The following is a 21,944-nucleotide window of genomic DNA, read 5'->3' as shown; positions in this document are numbered from 1 at the left end:
TTCAACATCACACTTCAATCCTCCAAGCTGCACGACCATCGAATGGACTTTCAAACCAAGTTCACTGAATTTGTCCACAGGTTCAAATAAATGACAGTATTCAGCCTCGTTCTTCAGTGGAGGAATAAACAAGATCGTTTACCCCTGTGAGCCTTTCCCACCGTCATTCGATCAGACCGTGGCTGATGTATATCTTAACTCCAGCTGGGGTCCATCAGTTCGGAGCAGATCACAATGACCAACTTTTTTTAATAGACAATTTCCTGATTGAAACTCATCGATCTTGACTCTGAACGAAGTATCTCAAGCAGAGCGCGTGACCATTTTTGGAAGTAGGGTTTGGGGGAAAGGCAGTTTTCTCATCAGCCGGGGTAGAGACACTGGGGTAATTTTACCAAGCTGGCATAGGTTTGGAGTAGATGTCAGCCAATGGATGGCACTCTAACCTCTAGGTCAGAAAGCCGTGGCTTTCATAATAATAATCTACATTAGTGTCACATGTAGGCTTACGTTAACACCGCAATGAAGTTACTGTGAAAATCCCCTAGTCGCCACATTCCGGCACCTGTTCGGGTACACAGAGGGAGAATTCAGAATGTCCAATTCACCTAACAACACGTCTTTCGGGACTTGTGAGAGGAAACCGGAGGAAACCCACGCAGACACGGGGAGAACGTGCAGACTCCGCACAGACAGTGACCCAAGCAGGGAATTGAACCCGGGACCCTGCCGCTTTGAAGCAACAGTGTTAGCCACTGTGCTACCGTGCCGCCCTCTCCAGGGTGCCATTCCAAAGGCTTAAGCACACAATCCAGGTTGGCACTCCCATGCAGTACTGAAGGAGAGCTGCACTGTTTCAGATGAAATTTAAAGCGGAGGCCCGATCTTCCTGCTCAGAAAGGTCCCATGGTGCTATTTCAGGGAAGGGCTGGGGAGATCTCCCCTCATGTCTTGGGTCCAATATTTATCCTTCAGTCAACATCACTTAGAAACAGATTACCTGAATCATTATCACGTTCCTACTTGAGGGAGATTGCTGTGCGCAATTTGGGTTTTCCTGACTAAACTTTAAAAAGGGACTTCAACGGCAGTAAAAAGCTCTGCAGGCACTCTGAGACCGCACATAGGCCGATCGAAATGCAAGTCTTTCCTTTGTTAAAGAGTGTGGCACAGCAGCGGGTTCAGTGGGTTCAGTGGGACAGATGGCGGTGTTGGTGACTTTACTGCCCAGTGAACCAATGACCCTGCTGACACATCTGACAGAATTTGGTGGCAGGTGGGGGCGTGACTTCTGTGAGTAAACATTGTCAACACACAGGCTCAGTGCCAGAAGTGTAAAATTGGAAATTTCCTCTGTAGATCCTTAAAACGGAGGCCTGTATCTCTCCGATGTGGTAGATCATGAATGTTTGAATGTCTCTGCACTAAATTTACGTTTCTTAATGAAGGTGCTGTGAGGAGTACTTGAGGCAAAGAGCATCGAAGCTGGATAAACACATGAGGGAGGAAGATGAAGAAGGTTTGTGGGAAGCAGCAACACTGGCTGGCACCAGGGGGCGGGATTCTCCGATCCCCCGCCAGGTCGGAGAATCACCGGGGAGACGGCGTGAATCCCACCCCCTCCGGCCGCAGAATTCTCCGGCACTGGAGATTCGCCGGGGGCGGGAATCACGCTGCGCCGGTCGGCGGCCGCTCACAGCGCCCCCCCCCCCCCCCCCCCCGGCGATTCTCCGACCTGCGATGGGCCGAAGACCCGCTGGCTCTTTGCCAGTCCCACTGGCGTAAATTAGACGAGGTCCCTTACCGACGGGACCTGGTGGCGCGGGTGGGCTCCGGGGTCCGGTGGGGGCGGGGCGATCTGGCCCTGGGGGGGTACCCCATGGTGGCCTGGCCCGCGATCGGGGCCCACCGATCCGCGGGTGGGCCTGTGCCATGGGGGCAATCTTGTCCTACGCACCGGCCGTGTCAGCCTCCGCGATGGCCGTCGCATAGGTGAACCCCCCCCATGCATGCTTGGGGATGACGTCAGCAGCCGCTGACGCTCCTGCGCATGCGCGGACCTGCGCCGGCGGGTGGAGCCAATCGGCCCCGGCTAGCGCGGCGCTAAAGGCCTTCCACGTCGGCCGGTGGGGCGCAAACCACTCCGGTGCCGGCCTAGCCCACCCTCTGCACCTTTGGGGCAGCCCGACGCCGGAGTGGTTCACGCCACTCCCTCCCGCCAGGACCCCCCACCCTGCCGGGTACAGGAGAATCCCGCCCAGGGAGGGAGGGTGTAAGAGCTGGACGTGGTTACAGAGAAAGGGAGGGTGTAGTGGCTGGAGGTGGTTACAGGGATAGGGAGAGGGTGTAGGGGCTGAAGGAGGTTGCAGAGATAGGGAGGATGTAGGGGCTGGAGGCGGTTACAGAGATAGAGAGGGGGTGTAGGGGCTGGAGGAGGTTATAGAGATAGGGAGCGTTGTCGGAGCTGGTGGAGGTTACAGAGATAGGGAGCGGTGTAGGGGCTGGAGGAGGTTACAGAGACAGGGAGGGTGTAGGGGCTGGAGGATGTTACAGAGAAAGGGAGGGTTGTAGGGGCTGGAGGAGGTTACAGAGATAGGGAGGGGGTGTAGGGGCTGGAGGAGGTTACAGAGATAGGGAGGGTGTAGGGGCTGGAGGAGGTTACAGAGATAGGGAGGGGGTGTAGGGGGTGGAGGAGGTTACAGAGATAGGGAGGGGTGTAGGAGCTGGAGGAGGTTACAGAGATAAGGAGGGGGTGTAGGGGGTGAAGGAGGTTACAGAGATAGGGAGTGGTGTAGGAGCTGGAGGGGGTTACAGAGATAGGGAGGGTTGTTGGGGCTGGAGGAGGTTACAGAGAAAGGGAGGGTGTAGGGGCTGGAGGAGGTTACAGAGATAGGGAGGGTGTAGGGGCTGGAGGAGGTTACAGAGATAGGGAGGGTGTAGCGACTGGAGGCGGTTACAGAGAAAGGGAGGGTGTAGGGGCTGGAGGAGGTTACAGAGAAAGGGAGGGTGTAGCGACTGGAGGCGGTTACAGAGAAAGGGAGGGTGTAGGGGCTGGAGGAGGTTACAGAGAAAGGGAGGGTGTAGGGGCTGGAGGAGGTTACAGAGATAGGGAGGGTGTAGTGGCTGGAGGAGGTTACAGAGAAAGGGAAGGGCAAGAAGATGGATCTGAAAACAAGGGTTGAGAATTCTTAAATCAAGACCGAAATGCAACATAAATCAGCAAGCGCAGGGGTAATGGTTGAATGGGGCTTGCCACGACGTAGGACATGGGCAGCAGGTTTATGGAGGGTAACTGTAACTGGGCATTACCAATAACCCTCATCTTAATCCAACTAGCTAAACCAACTGTAACTGGGCATTATCAATAACCCTCATCTTAATCCAACTAGCTAAACAGCCAGTCTCAGTAGCCCCTCCCAGTCTGCCCACTAATGTTCCCTTCCCTCAGGGTTAGTAATGCTACACTGGTAGCCCGTGACCCCCAACGTTACAATCTGCAAAAACGACTGGTGATGAAAATGTTCTATTCCTTCGAGGCCTGACGGAAGGATGTGCAACATTATAATGATGTAGGGATGAAAAATCTGCATTACCCAGAATGACAATGAAGTTTGCAAAAAAAAAAAAATACCCCAAAATGAAATATTCGCAAATGTGAGAAACTGTAGCAGACTGTGGTCAACAGCTATTGATAAGAGCCTATCTGATTTCTAGCGGTGTATTAGATGTATCAAAGTGCTGGGAGATTACCTGTCTCACTTCCAATAAGTGGCTGATTGGCGAAGTGACTGACAAATTCCGATAGTGATCGAAATTCATTAAACCCAAATTTAATGGAGTCTTCGGTCCGCTCAATCTGGAAGTGTTTGACGGAGTCTTTGCCTCTGTAATAGGAAGATTTGTACTGTTACTTAACATCAATCATCATTACTGCATGTCAACTTTACAGCATTGTTTCCAACTCTCCACGTTCTCTCAATAAACTTGGCCACCAAAGTTGCTGTTCGGCACAATCGCCACTCTGGCTTCTGGCCTTACAGCATCCGGAAGATCCTTATTGCAAATTTGTTGCTGGATTCATTACCAGCCTGAATTTGATCTCAGCTTGCAGACCAGGGATTTAGATTTTTGCCTCCATGGAACATATACATATGCACCATGGAAACAGGAAGTTATTTAGCCCTTCAAACTTCTCCTGTCATTCACTGAAACATACACAGAAAATAGTTCCGCCATTCATTATGATCATGGCTGATCATCACGTTCAATACCCTGATCCTGCCTTTCCCCCCCCCCATCCCTTGATCCCTTCAGCCCCAAGAGCTAGATCTAATTCCTTCTTGAAATTACACAGCGTTTTGGCCTCACCTACTTTCTGTGGTAGCGAATTCCACAGATTCACCACTCTCTGGGTGAAGAAATTTCTCCTCACCTCAGTCCTAATTAGGGGCTGGTTTAACACAGGGCTAAATCGCTGGCTTTGAAAGCAGACCAAGGCAGGCCAGCAGCGTGGGTTCAATTCCCGTACCAGCCTCCCCGAACAGGCACCGGAATGTGGCCATTTCATTTAATTTCAAAAGGTTTATCCCTTATCCTCAAACTATGGCCCCTAGTTCTGGACTCCCCCACCATCGGGAACATTCTTTCTGAATCTATCCTGACCAATCCTGTTAGAATTTGATAAATTTCTACGACAATCCCTCTCACTCTTCTAAACTACAATGAATAGAATCCTAACCGACTTGGTCTCTCCTCATTTTTTTTTTTATAAATTTAGAGTACCCAATTATTTTTTCCAATTAAGGGGCAATTTAACATGGCCAATCCACCTATCCTGCACATCTTTTGGGTTGTGGGGGTGAAACCCACGCAGACACGGGGAGAATGTGCAAACTCCTCATGGACAGTGACCCAGGGCCGGGATTCGAACCCGGGTCCTCAGCACCATAGGCAGCAATGCTAACCACTGTGCCACCGTGCTGCCCTTGGTCTCTCCTCATACGACACTCCTGCCATCCCAGGAATCAGTCTGGTAAACCTTCGCTGCACTCCCTCCATAGCAAGAACATCCTTCCTCAGATAAGGTCACCAAAACTGCCCACAATACTCCAGGTGTGGCCTCACCAATGCCCAATACAATTGCAGTAAAACATCTTTATTCCTATACTCAAACCCTCTGACTATGATGGCCAAAATACCATTTGCCTTCTTTACTGCCTGCTGTACCTGTGCACTTACTTTCAGCGACTGATGCACAATGACATCAAGGTATCGCTGAGCATCCACCTCTCTCAATTTACACCTATTTAAGTAATAATCTGCCTTCCTATATTTGCTGCCGAAGTGGATCACCTCACATTTATCCACCTTATACTGCATCTGCCATGCATCTTCCCACTCCCTCAGCCTGCCCAAATCCCGCTGAAACATCTCTGCATCCTCCTCACAGCTCACCCTCCCACCCAACTTTATATCATCTGCAAATTTGGACATAATAATCATTAATCTATAATGTGAACAGTTGGCATCCCAGCACATTCCCTGCGGTACCTCACGATTCACTGCCTACCAATCAGAAAAAGACCCATTTATCCCAACTCTCTGTTTCCTGTCTGCTGAGCAGCTTTCTATCCATTTCGAGACACTACCCATAATCCCATCCGCTTTAACTTTACATAGCGATCTGCTTTGTGAGACCTTGTCGAAAGCCTTCTGAAAGTCTAAATAAACCACATCCACCAGTTCTCCCTGGTCAACTCTACTAGTTACATTTTCAAAGAATTCCAATAAATTTGTCAAGCATGATTTTCCTTTCGTAAATCCATGTTGACTGTGTCTGATTACACCACTGCTTTCCAAATGCGGTGTTATGAAATCCTTGATAATGACTCTAGCAACTTCCCTACTACTGACATTAGGCTCCCTCTTTTCACTCTACCTCCCTTTTTGAATAACGGGGTTATATTAACTACACTCAAATCTGTCGGAACCATTCCAGAGTCCAAACAGTTTTGGAATGATCAGCAACGATCTACTATTTCCAGGGCCATTTTCTTAAGTACTCTGGGATGAAGGTTATCAGGCCCTGGAGATTTATCCGCCTTCAATCCCACTAATTTTCCCCTAAATCATTTATCTACTAATACAAGATGGTCTGTTCCCTTGTTGGTTCCTCAACGTATTGGTCCAGAAAACCATCTTGTATACACTGTAGAATTTCTCCTCTATTGTACCGTGACTAATTTGTATGCAGATTAAAGTCACCCATAATCACAGATGTTCCTTTATCACTTGCATCTCTGATTTCCTGTCTAATGCAATTCCCAACTATACCACTGCAATTTGGAGGTCTGTATACCACTCCACGACTGTTTCTTTTGGCCCCTTGTTGTTTCAATGTGACCCTGACTGATTTGTACGTCAAATCCACCTACGCACCCTTCTCTCAAATAAATCAGGATTCACCCGGGGCAGCAGGGTAGCATGGTGGTTAGCATAAATGCTTCACAGCTCCAGGGTCCCAGGTTCGATTCCCGGCTGGGTCACTGTCTGTGCGGAGTCTGCACGTCCTCCCCCTGTGTGCGTGGGTTTCCTCCGGGTGCTCCGGTTTCCTCCCACAGTCCAAAGATGTGCGGGTTAGGTGGATTGGCCATGCTAAATTGCCCGTAGTGTCCTAATAAAAGTAAGGTTAAGGGGGGGTTGTTGGGTTACGGGTATAGGGTGGATACGTGGGTTTGAGTGGGGTGATCATGGCTCGGCACAACATTGAGGGCCGAAGGGCCTGTTCTGTTCTATGTTCTATGTTCTACCCTCTATTTTTTACAAAGCTTAAAATGAATTTTGTGTGTGTGTCTTGTTTGTAATTCTCTCTCTCTCCCATTTGCATTACTGACATCAAATCTAGTGATACCGGTGTCCAAGTTGATACACTACATGGGGAAAATCGACCATCTCCAAATCCCGATTCTTAAACAAAGCAAAGGCTTTGAAAAGAAGAAATGAAGAGTTTGTCTGCCTGCTGCATTCCATTTTAAAATAAGCCAATGATACATCACGCCTGAACCTTTGAAGGAGCTATCCAGTTAGCCCTCCTCTCCTCTGTTCTTTCCCCATGCTCTACATTTTTAAAGTGTTTATCCATTCCCATCACCCTTTCAGGCAGTCCGTTGCAGATTGCAACATCTCGCTGTGTAAAAAAAATTCCCATCTCCCCGGATTTTTATCCCACTTGTCTAAATCTGTGGCCTCTCGATGCTGACCCTCCGGTCAATGGAAATAATAGGAACATAGAATTGGGAGCAGAAGTCAGCAATTCAGCCTTGCGAGCCTGCTCCGCCCATTCAATCAGATCATGGCTGATCTCTCCCTGGTCTCAAAGCCACCTCCCTACCTGTTCCCCATATGCCTTTGGCCTATTTTTTTCCAGTAATATATCCATCACCATTGAATGACTCCGATTTCACCGCACTATCGGGCAAAGCGTTCCACAAATTCACCACCCTCTTCGAGAAGTACTTTCTCCTCATCTCAGTTTTAAATCTACCGCCTCTCAACCTATATCTTTGGCCTCTCGTTCTAGATTGCCCCACAAGTTGGAACATTTGGTCCACGTTTACTTTACCAATCCCTTTTAGTCTCTCAAATACCTCGATCAGATCCCCGCTCACCCTTCTAAACCCCAGCGAGTATAAACCCAAACTGTTTAATCTCTCCTCGTACGTCAACCCTTTCATCCCCGGAATCAATCTGGTGAACCTCCTCTGAACTGCCTCCAATGTCACCACATCCTTCCTCAAATAAGGAGACCAAAACTGGACACAATCCTCCAGATGTGGTCTCAACAACACCCTATACAAAAGTTCCACATTCAGATTTGCCCTTAATTAATGCACTATTTTCCCGATATGCTTTTTCTATAATTTGGCTGAATAATTCAACACCAATCTTCTCCTTGGTTTGTAGTCTCCAGGAAGTCAATAACTCAGCAATTTTCCAAATGTGTCTGACAGGCTTACCTCACTGACAACGCGTACAACATTGGACAATCGTGACTCTTCCTGAGAAGGTAACTCCCATCTTTGCCATTGGAAAGGAGCAGGGCTTCAGCAGCATGGCGAGAGAGTTCGTGGTGGTACCAGCTAGAGAGGAACAAAATATCCCAGTTACAGATCAGCCAACCTGCACACTTTCAGTCCTCATTCTCCTTGTAATGAAGGAGAACTTCCTCAAAACATTGTACTGAGTCAATCTGATAAGAGAATATTAATAAAGACATTGCTCATATTTTACAGAGCAAAGCGTACACCCTGTGCAAGATTGGCACAAAGTTGAGAGTTTTAATTTCCTACTCCAGGACTTGGAAGCTGGTTTTTGTTGGGACGCGGACGCACAGTGGCACAGTAGCACCGTTGCTTCACAGCGCCAGGGTCCCAGGTTCGAATCCCGGCTTGGGTCGCTGTCTGTGCGGAGTCTGCACGTTCTCCCCGTGTCTGCGTGGGTTCCCTCCGGGTGCTCCGGTTTCCTCCCACAAGCCCTGAAAGGCGTGCTGTGAGGAGAATTGGACATTCTGAATTCTCCCTCTGTGTACCCGAACAGGCGCCGGAGTGTGGCGACTAGGGGATTTTCACAGTAACTTCATTGCAGTGTTAATGTAAGCCGACTTGTGACAATAAAGTTTATTATTATAAATTTATTTTTTTATCAGGATGCGGAAGTTTATTTTATTGGGATATGGGCATCCCTGGATTCCCTTGAGAAGGTGAGATGCCCCCTTGAACACCTGCAGTCCATGTGGTGTAGGTCCACCCACTGTGCTGTTAGGGAGGGAGTTCCAGTGTTTTGACCCAGTGACAGTGAAGGGACGGTAAAATACTTCTTGCCAGCAGTGCCGATACCCCGGGCTTGGATATTAAATAAATTCTCTTGGTCCCTCGACATGTCTTCCCTTTAGTAAAGTTTCCACAGCAGGGGATGAGTTTCATGCTGGGATGGTCGATCACAGCTTTATGGTTCCTCGAACACAGGAAACTGGTCCAAGATGCTGCTTGGAAACTTCATCAAACAAGAAGTGCAAACACATCAAAGAATAATTGGGCGGGTGGGGGTCCTCGACAGGGGAAGAATGGAGGTAAATTCAGGGACCAAACCTCCTGGTCATCACTTGCCCAAATTTCGCTAGCGGTAGCCATCATTTGGAATGTCCACGTGACTAACAATTGATTTATTTTTAAAACCGAGTGTCATATCTGCTGTTAAGTACCTTATGGTTAAGGTGTTCTTTAAAACCATAAATATACTTGGCCACTGCATGGAACCTGCCTCACCCTCAGCGTGTCGCTGGTGATCACCAAGGATCATGTGGTTGACCATTTCTGGTCTAAAGATCTAATTGGACATTTCATCATTCAAGTAGAATCCAGGGATTGCAGTCCAAACTCGTCATCCTCTCTCACACATTCCTCTCTATATTAACATACTGCAGTTAACGGAAAGCACTACAGCAACTTGCATTTAAACAACACCTTTAATATATCAAAGTACAAGGAGGCAGGTGGATGCCGAGTTAAAGAAAAAGATATTAGGAGGGTCAGGGTAGCACGGTGGGAGCACTGCAGTCTCACAGCGCCGAGGTCCCAGGTTTGATCCCGGCCCTGGGTCACTGTCCGTGTGGAGTTTGCACATTCTCCCCGTGTCTGTGTGGGTTTCGCCCACACAACCCAAAAGATGTGGATTGAGCATGTTAAATTGCCCATTAATTGGAAAAAATGAATTGGGTACTCTAAATTTTAAAAAAAAGAAGGTTAGGGTTGGAGGGGAGGATGAGGAGAAATCAATTGAAGATTATTTGTAACGGTTCTTAAATTGTATACTTATCACGAATGGAGACAGATTCTCAGTTTGGTTGGTCAGTCACCCTTCACATAATGGTCAATTAATTGTGACAGCTTGACATTTTTCAGCTTCCACACTCACAATTTGTTCAATAAAGCATCCTCAGCTGTTTCAACAGAGAAAATTATCCAACAGAAATTGCCCCATAAGGAGGTATTCAGGCAAATGATCAAAAGCTCAGGCAAGGAGGCAGCTTTTAAGCCAGCGATAGGCAACCTGGGCTAGTGAGTGGGCCGCATGCATGTCCCTCCTTCATCTCAGTGGGCGCAAGATTGAAATTGGGCTTGTTCACTAACCGTGACCCCATGAATAAGGTTAAATTAATTTTATACACAACAAATATTTATTTATTTATTTATTTTAGAACAGTACAGCACAGAACAGGCCCTTCAGCCCTTGATGTTGTGCCGAGCAATGATCACCCTACTCAAACCCACGTATCCACCCTATACCCGTAACCCAACAACCCCCCCCCTTAACCTTACTTTTTTTTAGGACACTACGGGCAATTTAGCATGGCCAATCCACCTAACCCGCACATCTTTGGACTGTGGGAGGAAACCGGAGCACCCGGAGGAAACCCACGCACACACGGGGAGGACGTGCAGACTCCGCACAGACAGTGACCCAGCCGGGAATCGAACCTGGGACCCTGGAGCTGTGAAGCATTTATGCTAACCACCATGCTACTGTGCTGCCCTTAAAAAAAAAAATTTAGAGTACCCAATTCATTTTTTCCAAATAAGGGATAACTTAGCGCGGCCAATCCACCTATCCTGCACATCTTTGGGTTGTGGGGGCGAAACCCACGCAGACACGGGGAGAATGTGCAAACTCCACACGGACAGTGACCCAGAGCCGGGGGCGAACCTGGGACCTCGGCTCAATGAGGCAGTAGTGCTAACCCACTGCGCCACCGTGCTGCCCATATACACAGCAAATATGTCATCAATTTCAAGTGGTGAAAATAAAATAAATATTTATGTTTTGGACACAGAGGGAGCGCACGGCTCTCGCAGTCAGTGCTGTGAGCAATCAGCACACTTCACCCACCCCCCCCCCCCTTTTAGGTGCAAATCTCTTCAGTCAAACCGGTTGGAAAAAATCTACGCGGATGGAAATGAGGGACATATGGCGCATTTGCGCACGAGCACCGGTCAACAAAATGACTCATTGGCTACATTCAGAACCCACATGGGCTGCATTTGACCCCCAGACTACAGGTTGCCCACCACTGGTATAAGCAGTGGGGAGGAGAGAGAGGTGGGGAGGTGGAGAGACTTCAGAAGGGAAGCGCAAAGCTTTAGGCTCAAGCAGCTGAAGGTACGGTGGCCAATGGTGGAGTGATGGGAATCAGGGATGAGCAGAATGGGAGGAGCGCCGAGATCTCAGAGTGTTGTAGGACTGGAGGAGGTTGTAAAGAAAGGGAAGGGTGAAGCCACGGTGGGGTTTTAAAACAAGGGCAAGAATTTAAACATGGGGGCGGCAGGGTGGCGCAGTGGTTAGCACTTCCACCTCACGCCGCCGAGGACCCGGGATCGATCCCGGCCCCGGGTCACTGTCTGTGCGGAGTTTGCACATTCTCCCCGTGTTTGAATGGGTCACACCCCCACAACCCAATGATGTGCAGGGTAGGTGGATTGGCCACCCTAAATTGTCCACAAGAAAAAGAATTTAAACTTGAAGCATTGCAGGACTGGGAGTCAATGTGGGTTAGCGAGCAGAGGGTGAATGGGGCTGTGTCCTATTGGCCAAGCAAAATTCCAGTGAAATAATTCAGTCCATCGTCTTAGGCCAAACATTTGACATTTGTATCGCTCTGTGATCACCACAAATAGTCATGGAATGTGACTGGGACTCCCCTCTCCCACACCCCAATGTGATTCCCTTCAGCTGCAGGATGTGGGTCTGGACATGACCCACACTTGCAGCCCACAAGCAAGATCACCCAGAGGCTGAGCTGCTGAAGAGTTTGGGAACCTGCACGATTTCATATAGACGCAGGAGTTCGCTAGAACACTCCATTCACTGTCTGATGACCATGAATCTTCAGATACATTTTATTTATTTATTTTTAAATTTAGAGTACCCAATTCATATTTTCCAATTGAGGGGCAATTTAGCATGGCCAATCCACCTAGCCTGCACATCTTTGGGTTGTGGGGGTTAAACCCACGCAGACACGGGGAGAATGTGTAAACTCCACACGGACAGTGACCCAGGGCCGGGATTCGAACCCGGGTCCTCAGCGCCATGAGGCAGCAGGGCTAACCCACTGCGCCACCGTGCTTCCTTCAGATACATTTTAAATAATCAGGAAACATAATCTGTTGGTGCAAGATGGGACCAATGCATAACACGGGTTTGAGTGGGCGCCTGCATGAAGAGAATTATAGAAAAGAAAAGATGCCTCCACATTTTTCGATTGAGCTAAAGTCCGTGTCGTTGATCGTATGATGAAATCAGGCCTCACTTACTTGAAATAAGAGAAGTTGAAAAATGAAATGAAAATGAAAATCGCTTATTGTCACGAGTAGGCTTCAATGAAGTTACTGTGATAAGCCCCTAGTCACCACATTCCGGCGCGGCTGGTACGGGAATCGAACCGTGCTGCTGGCCTGCTTGGTCTGCTTTGAAAGCCAGCGATTTAGCCTGGTGAGCTAAACCAGCCCCTGTGCCATTGTGCCACCGTGCTACCCTTAATTTTCAAAACTATGGTTAAAATAAACAATATAAAAGAAGGCCCATCACAAGATGAGAGTCTAGTTTCCAGAAGGCACCAGTAAATAAAAGCATTGAGAAACTGCTACCTGACCACCCTTCCTCCACTGTTAATAAATTATCAGATTGCTTATCCGATAGAACTGGATTTGCAGTAATCCAGAGACCCGAGTTTAATTCAAACTCAATAAAACATTAAAATTAAAAGTCTAATGATGATAATGAGACCATTGTCCATTGTTGTAAAAACCCAACTTCTTCACTAATGTCCTTTAGGGAAGGAAATCTGCCGCCCTGACCTGGTCTGGCCTACATGTGACTCCAGAATGCCCTCTGAAATGGTCTAGCAAGCCACTCAGTTGTATTCAACTGCGTCAAAGAAACACAAAGGAATGAAACTGGACGGAACACCCGGCATCAACGTAGGTACCAGAAGCGACCCTGCAAATTCCTCCTTACTAACATCTGGGGGCTTGTGCCAAAATTGGGAAAACTATCTTATAGGCTGGTCAAGCAACAGCCTGACCTAGTCACGCTCACAGAATCCTACCTTACAGACAATGTCCCAGATACCACCATCATTATTTCTGAGTATGTCCTGTCTCCCAGCAGAGCAGAACCAACAGAGATGGTGGCAGCACAGCGGTTCACTGTCATGAAGGAGTTGCCCTGGAAGTCCTCAGCATCGACACGGAGCATCATGGCATCAGGTCAAACATGGACAAAGAAACCTCCGACTAGTTACCACGCACCATCCTCCCTCAGCTGAACACTCCCACAGGAAGCACTGAGGGTGGCAAGAGTGCAGAATGTACTATGGGTGGGGAGTTTCAATGTCCATCACCAAGTGCGGCTCAATAGTGTCACTACAGACCGAGCTGGCTGGGTCCTAAAGGATATAGCTGCTAGACTGGGACTGCTGCAGGTGGTGAGGGAACCAACAAGAGGGAAAAACATACTTGACCTCATCCTCACCAACCTGCCTGCTGCAGATGCATCTGTCCATGACAGTATTGGTAGGAGCACGGTCCTGGTGGAGACGAAGTCCCGTCCTCACATTGAGGATACCCTCCATTGCGTCTGTGGCACCGGGGCCGGTTTAGCTGGTCCGTGATCCAGAGTGAGGCTAACGACGCGGGTTCAATTCCCGTGCTGACTGAGGTTATTCATGAAGGCTCCGCTTTCTCAACCTTGCCCCTCGCCTGAGGTGTGGTGACCCTCAGGTTAAACCACATCAAAAGGGGATATTGTTCAGTGTACATTCAGCCCAAGGTAGCTGACTAACATTGGGGCGGAACGTGAAGCCTCTGAAGTTCTGCAGCACTCTGGTGAACAGATTCGGAGTCCCTGTGCCATACTGATAACTCAGAGATCTAAATCTGATTATCCTGAACTTTGCGGAGGAAGCTCTTTGTATTGATCACTTAACAGATTAACAGTCAATTGCATTAATAGTTGAACCTCAATGGATTGTCAGAGACAACAGTTCGGCCCTTTACAGCCTTCCCGGACTCGACAAAGATTTCAACACTTTCAGATCATAACCACTTATTTTGGGCAGGAGCTATTTCCAATGATTCTGCTGATCAATTGCTCTCTTCTGCTTTCCATCCACTCACAGACCCCCCCCCCCCCAACTCCCCCTGCCTCTGTGCTTGTTACATCTGTATTATTTTCCAGTTCCAATGAAATGTCACAGATTTGAAATGTTAAGTCTGCTCCTCTCTCCACTTGTGTTATCTGATTTACTGAGTATCCTCAGCAGACTCGCTTCATTTATTCCATATTTCTAACATACAACGTGCTTTGACTTTTGTAGTAACTGCTTGTTATCTAAAGTTATGTTGCAGAAAATGTGTACAAGATCAATATGGTCATTATATATATATATAGAAGCTTTTTGTTTAAAATCATCAGCGCCTGAATCAGGTTGTTATTGTTGACTAAAATCCCTTTGCAGTGATTGTAAACACTGGGGGCGGTATTCTTCCCCCCCCCCCCCCCCCCCCCCCAACGCCGGGTGGGGGAATCGCCAGGGCGCCGGGGTGCGAGTCGCGTCATGCCGCCCCGACCCCAGCACGCGATTCTCTCACCCCCCCCGAAACCAGCGGCGCAAGAATCGCGCCGGACCGCTCGGAGAATCGCCCCTCGCCATTTGCACCGATTCTCTGGCCCGGATGGGCCGAGCGGCCGCTCCGACCCGACAGGTTCCTGCCGGCGCCGTCCACACCTGGTCGCTGCCGGCGGGGAACTGTGCGGGAACGCTGGGAGGGCGGTCTGTGGGGGGGTGGGGATTCCTTCACCAGGGGGGGCCTCTGATGGGGTCTCGCCCGCGATCGAGGCCCACCAATCGGCGGGCCGGCCTCTCTGAAGGAGGACCTCCTTTGCTCCGCCGCTCCGCAAGATCCATCCGCCATCTTCCTGCTGGGCGGCCTCGGGGAGGACGGAAACCGCGCATGCGCGAGTGACGTCAATTACGCGACGCCGGCCGTGTCATTTACGCGGTGCCGGCCAGCGCGCGTATAAGACGCGACCCCGCTCCTAGCCCCCTGGGGATGGGAGAATAGGGGGCTGGGAGCGGACTCCGATGCCGGATTGAAACACTCCGGTTTTCACTCCGGCGCCGGGACGTTGTCTCCCTTTGGGAGAATCGTGCCCTGGGTATCCACATCAACCATCAACAGCAAAATCCTGCAAGTTCACTGGTTAAACAACACTTTAAACAAGTTACCGGGCTGATCCGGCCTCCTGGAACCGCAATGATTTCCCTTCAACACCCAACTTTTTACATCATTTCTTATCTTAGTCCATTTATGTTTCACTATTACAACATCCTCCTTTCACGTCCCTTTTTTAAAAAAAACTTCCTAACTTTTAAAAACAGTTTTCAAGCTGTCAAACAAATCATTGTGCTGAAGTTTTCGAAATTTATAAACTGTCAAAACCCACTTCTCAAACTGGAACGGCGATACTTTCACGTCAGTTTAGGCTGCTTATGTCTGATCCATTCTGACATGTTCAATGATAAAAACAGCACTGACCCTTTAAGATGCCACCTGTGCCCTCCCAATGGGAACTCCAAACTCACAGGACCTTGTTCCAATAATAAGAATCTTTATTGTCAAAGTAGGCTTACATTAACACTGCAACGAAGTTACTGTGAAAATCCCCTAGTTGCCACATTCCGACGCCTGTTCGGGTACACAGAGGGAGAATTCAGAATGTTCAAATTACCTAACTGCACATCTTTCGGGACAAGCTAGTTACAGAACCCGTTTGGAGCAATGGGACAATCAAATGCTGGTGAGGTCAGCTGGAATTAAAACGTTACTGGACACAGTTAATGTAACAATGTAAAGTGAAATCGGCAGCACTGCCTTCCCCAGTAGTTGGGCCAGAGATTCCTCCGACCCGTTCGATTGCTGCTCTTCCTGTTCCTGGACTCCAGTAGTTCTAATTGTCTCCCTCCAAACTGCCGAGTGCCCCACAGGAAAGTTCCTTCTGTGCTTGACTGGTGTACCCTCTGATTTGCAAACTCTGCCAATTCTTCCCAAAACTCCCAACATCAGCCTCAAGCGTGTGAAACAGTAAACTACACAGCATAAAATAACTCCCTTTATTCAGGCTCTGTTTGAATCGAGGATTTTCAGCCTGGGTATAACGCCCTAACTTGGGTGTTCAAATCGTTTGCACTGTTGACACAGCTCAAGACAATGAACAACATCAGTGATGGAATTGGAAATAGTGCAGTCAAGGGTAGCCTTGGGCGCAGAAGCGGAGAAGCTTTCCCGGCAGGAACATTATCAAAACTGGACTGATTTAGATCAATTCTTAAACTTAGGAGTAGAATAACTTATTTTTGCCAGTGCAGAAAGATTGAGAGCGATGAAATGATTGCAAAGCGTTCAATGGTCACCAAATTCACTCAGATAAGACGGCTGTGATGAGGAGTGGTGAGTATCGCAGTAGGATCATGAAAGGTTTTTATGGGCAGTGAAGAACATTCACAGTCACTGCCCTGCTTTCCAATCAATCAGAACTCAGGCTTTTTTCCTGATTTGTTCACTGGATGCGGACACCTCAGGAACAACCAGCATTTACTGCCCATCAACCAATCAACCTCGGGGAGGTCGCGGCATTTTTTGGACGCAAGAAGCCGGGAAATAATTCGACAATAAAACTAGAAATATATTTGTAACGAACATTCCGGCAGGTTACTCGTGAATTCCCGCCTGTGAATCACACAAATAGAGCAAGTGGAGTGTGGGGAGGAGTGGTGGGGGGGGGGGGGGGGGTGGAAGAGGGCAGGGGGAGGGTGTAAACAAACTTTCATGACCAACCTCGCGTCAGAAGAATCCGATTGAAGCCCCGTTTGATTGTAGGTGACCAGCCAAAATCTCAAGGAGACCAAGTCTGAAAGAAGCGGAACTGCACGGCTGGTCCCAAGTGACTGATATTGGGCCGGATGATAAGGCAAGCGAAAGAGGAAGCAAGTCAAACATTTAAATACTACATGATGTGGGGGTGGGAGGGGTGGGATGTTTCTGGCCAGAGGGATGAGCAGTTCCATTTTGGGAACAAAGTTTCACCTCCCCCCCCCACACCTATCTGACTTGAGGCAGTTAAGAGATAACCTGATAGAGTACAGGCCGATCTGGTAAATGAAGAAAGATTGTTTATGCTCATCAGGAATTTGATAGGAACTGAAGGGAAGCTTCTTTTAATTAAATTCATTCAATCATGGGATATGGGAAAGTTTAACATTCTAACCCTTCCCGCCTTGCCCAGGGGGTGGTGAGCTGCCTTCTCGAATGCAGCTAAGTGGCCTGTTCAGTGGGCAGTTAAGAGTGAGCCACATTGCTGTGGGTCATTTCTTTAATTCATTTACGGGATTATGGGCATCACTGGTTAGGCCATCATTTATTGTCCATCTCTACTTGCCCTGCAGAAGGTGGTGATGAGCTGCCTTCTTGATCCGCTGCAGTCTTTGAGGTGTAGGTACACCCACTGTGCTGTTAGGGAGGGAGTTCCAAGATGCTGCCCCAGCAATAGTGAAGGAACGGAGATATATTTCCATGGTGAGTGACTTGGAGGGGAACCTCCAGGTGGTGGGGTTCCCAGGTATCTGCTGCTCTTGTCGTTCCAGGTGGTAGAGGTCGTGAGTTTGGAAGGTGCTGTCGAAGGAGCCTTGGTGAGATACTGCAGTGCATCTTGTAGATGGTGCACACGGTTCATCGGTGGTGGAGGGTTTGAATGTTTATGGAAGGGGGAGCAATCAAGCGGGCTGCTGTAACCAAATATTATTTGGAATGTAACCAATCACTATTTGTTAATGTACCATTTGTCAATGTTCTCTGTTGATTATTCTTTTGTCTATGTACGTACTGTGTATGTTCCCTTGGCCACAGAAAAATACTTTTCATTGTACTTCGGTGCATGAGACAATAAATATCAATCAATCAATTGTCCTGGATGGTGTCAAGTTTCTTGAGTGTTGTTGGAGCTGTAATGGAGAGTATTCCATTAAACTCCTGACTTGTGCCTTGTAGATGGTGGACAGACTTTGGGGGTTCAGAAGGTGAATCCTACTTGCTGTAGGATTCCTAGCCTTTCACCTGCCCTGGTAGCCACAGTATTAATGTGGCTGGGTCCAGTTCAGTTTCTGGTCAATAGTAACCCCCAGGATGTTGATTGTGGGGATTGAGCGATGGTAATGCCATTGAATGTCAAAGGGCGATGGTTAGATCCTCTCTTGTAGGAGATGGTCATTGCCTGGCTCTTGTGTGAGACAAATATAACTTGCCATTCATCAGCTCAAGCCTGGTCCAGGTCTTGCTGCATTTGGACATGGACTGCTTCATTATCTGAGGAGTAGCGAATGGTGCTGAACATAGAACATAGAACAGTACAGCACAGAACAGGCCCTTCGGCCCTCGATGTTGTGCCGAGCAATGATCACCCTACTCAAACCCACGTATCCACCCTATACCCGTAACCCAACAACCCCCCCCCCCCCTTAACCTTACTTTTTAGGACACTACGGGCAATTTAGCATGGCCAATCCACCTAACCCGCACATCTTTGGATTGTGGGAGGAAACCGGAGCACCCGGAGGAAACCCACGCACACACGGGGAGGACGTGCAGACTCCGCACAGACAGTGACCCAGCCGGGAATCGAACCTGGGACCCTGGAGCTGTGAAGCATTTATGCTAACCACCATGCTACCGTGCTGCCCCTGTGACTTTGTGCAGTCATCCGCAAACATCCCCACTTGTGACCTTATGATGGAAGGGAGGTCATTGCTGAAGCAGCTGAAGATGGTTGGGCCGAGGACACTACCCAGAGGGACTCCTGCAGTGATGACCTGGAGTTGAGATGATTAACGTCCAACTACCACAACCATCTTCCTTTATGCCGGGTATGACTCCAACCAGCAGAGAGTTTTCCACCTGATTGCCATTGACTCCAGTTTAGCGAAGGCTCCTTGATGCCATACTTGATCAAACGCTGCCTTGATGTCAAGGGCAGTCACTCTCACATCACCTCTGGCATTCAGCTCTTTTGTTCATATTTGAACCAAGGCTGTAATGAGGTCAGGAGCCATGACTCTAGCGGAACCCAAACTGAGCGTCCGTGAGCAGGTTATTGCTGAGTAAGTGCCACTTGATAGCACTGTTGATGACTTCTTCCATCACTTTGCTGATGATGGAGAGTAGACTGATAGGGGGGTAATTGGCTGGGTCGGATTTGTGCTGTTTCTAAAAATCCTGGAATCTTGCGCAGACTTTAGCAACACCATGGCAACCATCCACAACCAGCCTGGTGATGTCAGGAATTGGAGTTTAATCTCCAGGACACTGCATTAATGTCTTGGATGATCCATTATGGAGGTGCGGGCAGTTGGAGGCCAGAGATCGGGTGATGAAACCTCGAGGAATCTGTCCCCCCAGAGTTGGCAACAGCGCTAAGGCAAGGATTGAGAAAATGCCACACATGCACAGGAGAGGGCATTCTTCAATGGCCAGCTGAATGAAGATCATTCTTGGAAAGAAGCAAGTAACTTCAGCTCTGTCTTCAGTTGTCCACTGGAGAGTGCTCACTGCACCCACGTTGTACATTCCAAAGTGTTCACATCTGTCATGAGAGTACCTTTAAGAAATGGGTGTTTAAGAAATATACCTTTAAGAAATGGGTGTTTATCAATGATGTCAGAGTGTGGGTGGAGCTGGGTGATCTGTCAGCTTTTTACTTTTGTTTTAGGCTGATTGCTGAAGGGTGTGTTTCAGTTTTGTTTTCAGAGTTGGAGCTGAAGCCAGGCAGAGCAGGTGTGCTGCTGTTCTCTCTGCCATGAAAAGACTATCTCTTGATCATTTGGTGAATTCAGAATTGTAAGTGTTCTCCGTAGTGAATGTAAACCTGATGTGCTTCTGTTAAAAGGTGTTTCTTTTGTCTTCTGGATGTTGTTTGGGAAGTTATTAAGGATTACTTAGTGTTGTATTCTTTGGGTGTTGTATTTGAATTGATGGTTGCTAAGATGCTCACTGTATGTTTTAAAAAGGTTAGCTTGAGTTCATGGAATAGTCTTGGTTTTGCTTTAAAAAATACTTTTCCATTTCTGCTGTACCACACCTGTAGAGTGGGCCGTGTGCTCCCCATACCACAATCTATGAAAAGTTGTGGGTCAGATGAACTCCATGATACACTTTGAGGTTCTCTAAACCCTGGCCCATAACACATCCTTTTTTTTTTTTTTTTTTTTTTTTTTTTTTTTTACGAGATTTCATATTTTATTTCAGAAGATTCAATTTGGGGCAAAACTCAAAAGGTTGGAGTAGTCAGAACACAAAATGCTCACGTGGATATAATCTATTTGTTTCACATTAACATAGCCATTCAAAAGCTGCTAAAAATGATTCCTGCTCCAAGTTTAAAGTTCAAAAACAAAGTTCAGTTGAGGCTGTACTGATATCTGCCATAGGTCGCTTATCTGGATTGTTCATCTGCAGCCATTAAAACATGATTAGTTCATTCAGTCTTGAATTTCCCTCTTATATATGGGATACGGTCAACTATTACTTTCCAATCTGTTGCGTACACCAGTGCCACACAACCAACACCTCCCCATGTTGCCATTGTTGGAATCCAGTTCTTTATCAACTGGACGTATCTGGGACCGATTAATTTCGCCAACATCCCGGTGACCGCTCACTGACCCACTCCAGTGCCACACATAACACATCCTTAACCTTAAAAAGTGGAAGAATTATTTGCTGGGGGTGAGAAGAGTGCAGTTCCAAAAGTAATGAACAATAGGACCAAAACTGCATTAATTTTTTTTTTTATAAATTTAGATTACCCAATTATTTTTTCCAATTAAGGGGCAATTTAGCGTGGCCAATCCACCTACGCTGCACATCTTTGGGTTGTGGGGGCGAAACCCACGCAGACACGGGGAGAATGTGCAAACTCCTCACGGACAGTGACCCAGAGCCGGGATCGAACCTGGGACCTCAGCGCCGTGAGGCGGTTGTGCTAACCACTAGGCCACCGTGCTGCCCAAACTGCATTAATTACATCAAATTATTACGCTGTTTTCTAAATTGTGTACCAGTATAGAAAGAGGAACTGCACCGTTACATTTTCCACTCAGACTAACTCAGTCAATTACAGAAAATGAGGTTTCCTTCCGATCACTCAACCTCTCGAAACAATTCACATCAGATGTCTGAAGGCACTTTAGGCTGCTATTTCACAACAGCAATAGCTATTGCACCAATAGAAACTTGCACTTTTTCCATTCCGCAGTCCAAATGACACATTCTCAGTGTGATACGAGGAATTCCGATTAAACGGTGTGTTCGGAGTGGAGCAAATGGCAATGAGACACCCCCTGAAGGTGGCCCACAGTTCGCCCCACCCCGTTTTTAGAAACATTTTTTTATTAAGGCATTTGTATAGATATTGAACACAAACCAACATAATAGTAAGAACAAACAGAAACTTTATAATAAATAAATAACTACCCGAACGCCCCAACCTCTTTGCCGTTCCCCTCTTCCAAACCTGCCTTCCCTGTTTTAAACAGATGGCCTAACTCCTGCTCCTAGTTCTTATGTTCTTATGTTTAGGCAAACTTAATTTTTTACAGTCTGAGGAACTCCGCCAGTTCGCTCACCCACACCCCCCCGGTTTCAGTGGCTACGAGTCCCTCCACCCGAGGAAATTCCATCTCCGAGCTATCCGGGAGGCAAAGGCCAGGACATCGGCCTCTCTCACCCCAATGGACTCTTGGGTCTTGTCCGACACACCGAACATCGGCACTTCTGGAC

General features: G+C 47.9%; 2 protein-coding genes across 2 annotated transcripts in view; both read right to left on the bottom strand.

Annotated features, from left to right (window-relative positions):
* dapp1 (dual adaptor of phosphotyrosine and 3-phosphoinositides) overlaps nucleotides 1–21,944 on the bottom strand; it is a 91,750-nt gene that overhangs the window by 33,566 nt on the left and 36,240 nt on the right. The window contains exons 2-3 of the mRNA XM_038792803.1: nucleotides 8,016–8,138; nucleotides 3,751–3,884 (exon numbers count right to left, since the gene is read on the bottom strand). Coding sequence (XP_038648731.1) covers nucleotides 3,751–3,884; nucleotides 8,016–8,138 — 257 coding nt within the window. The remainder of the gene's footprint in view (nucleotides 1–3,750; nucleotides 3,885–8,015; nucleotides 8,139–21,944) is intronic.
* On the bottom strand, nucleotides 20,376–20,849 carry LOC119963531 (cytochrome b-c1 complex subunit 10-like). The gene has a single exon (XM_038792804.1). It carries the CDS (start codon nucleotides 20,806–20,808, stop codon nucleotides 20,641–20,643), a length of 168 nt encoding a protein of 55 aa, XP_038648732.1. The 5' UTR covers nucleotides 20,809–20,849; the 3' UTR covers nucleotides 20,376–20,640.

This window comes from Scyliorhinus canicula, chromosome 3 (genome assembly GCF_902713615.1).
Source record: "Scyliorhinus canicula chromosome 3, sScyCan1.1, whole genome shotgun sequence".
In the NCBI taxonomy this organism is placed as follows: Eukaryota; Metazoa; Chordata; class Chondrichthyes; order Carcharhiniformes; family Scyliorhinidae; genus Scyliorhinus; species Scyliorhinus canicula.
The sequence above is the reverse complement of the archived record's forward strand: the minus strand, read 5'-3'. Positions and strand labels throughout refer to the sequence as shown.

Bases quoted from the DNA above. Each gene is read 5' to 3' on its own strand.
- LOC119963531 (XM_038792804.1), bottom strand. From the start codon at position 20,808: ATGTTGGCGAAATTAATCGGTCCCAGATACGTCCAGTTGATAAAGAAC.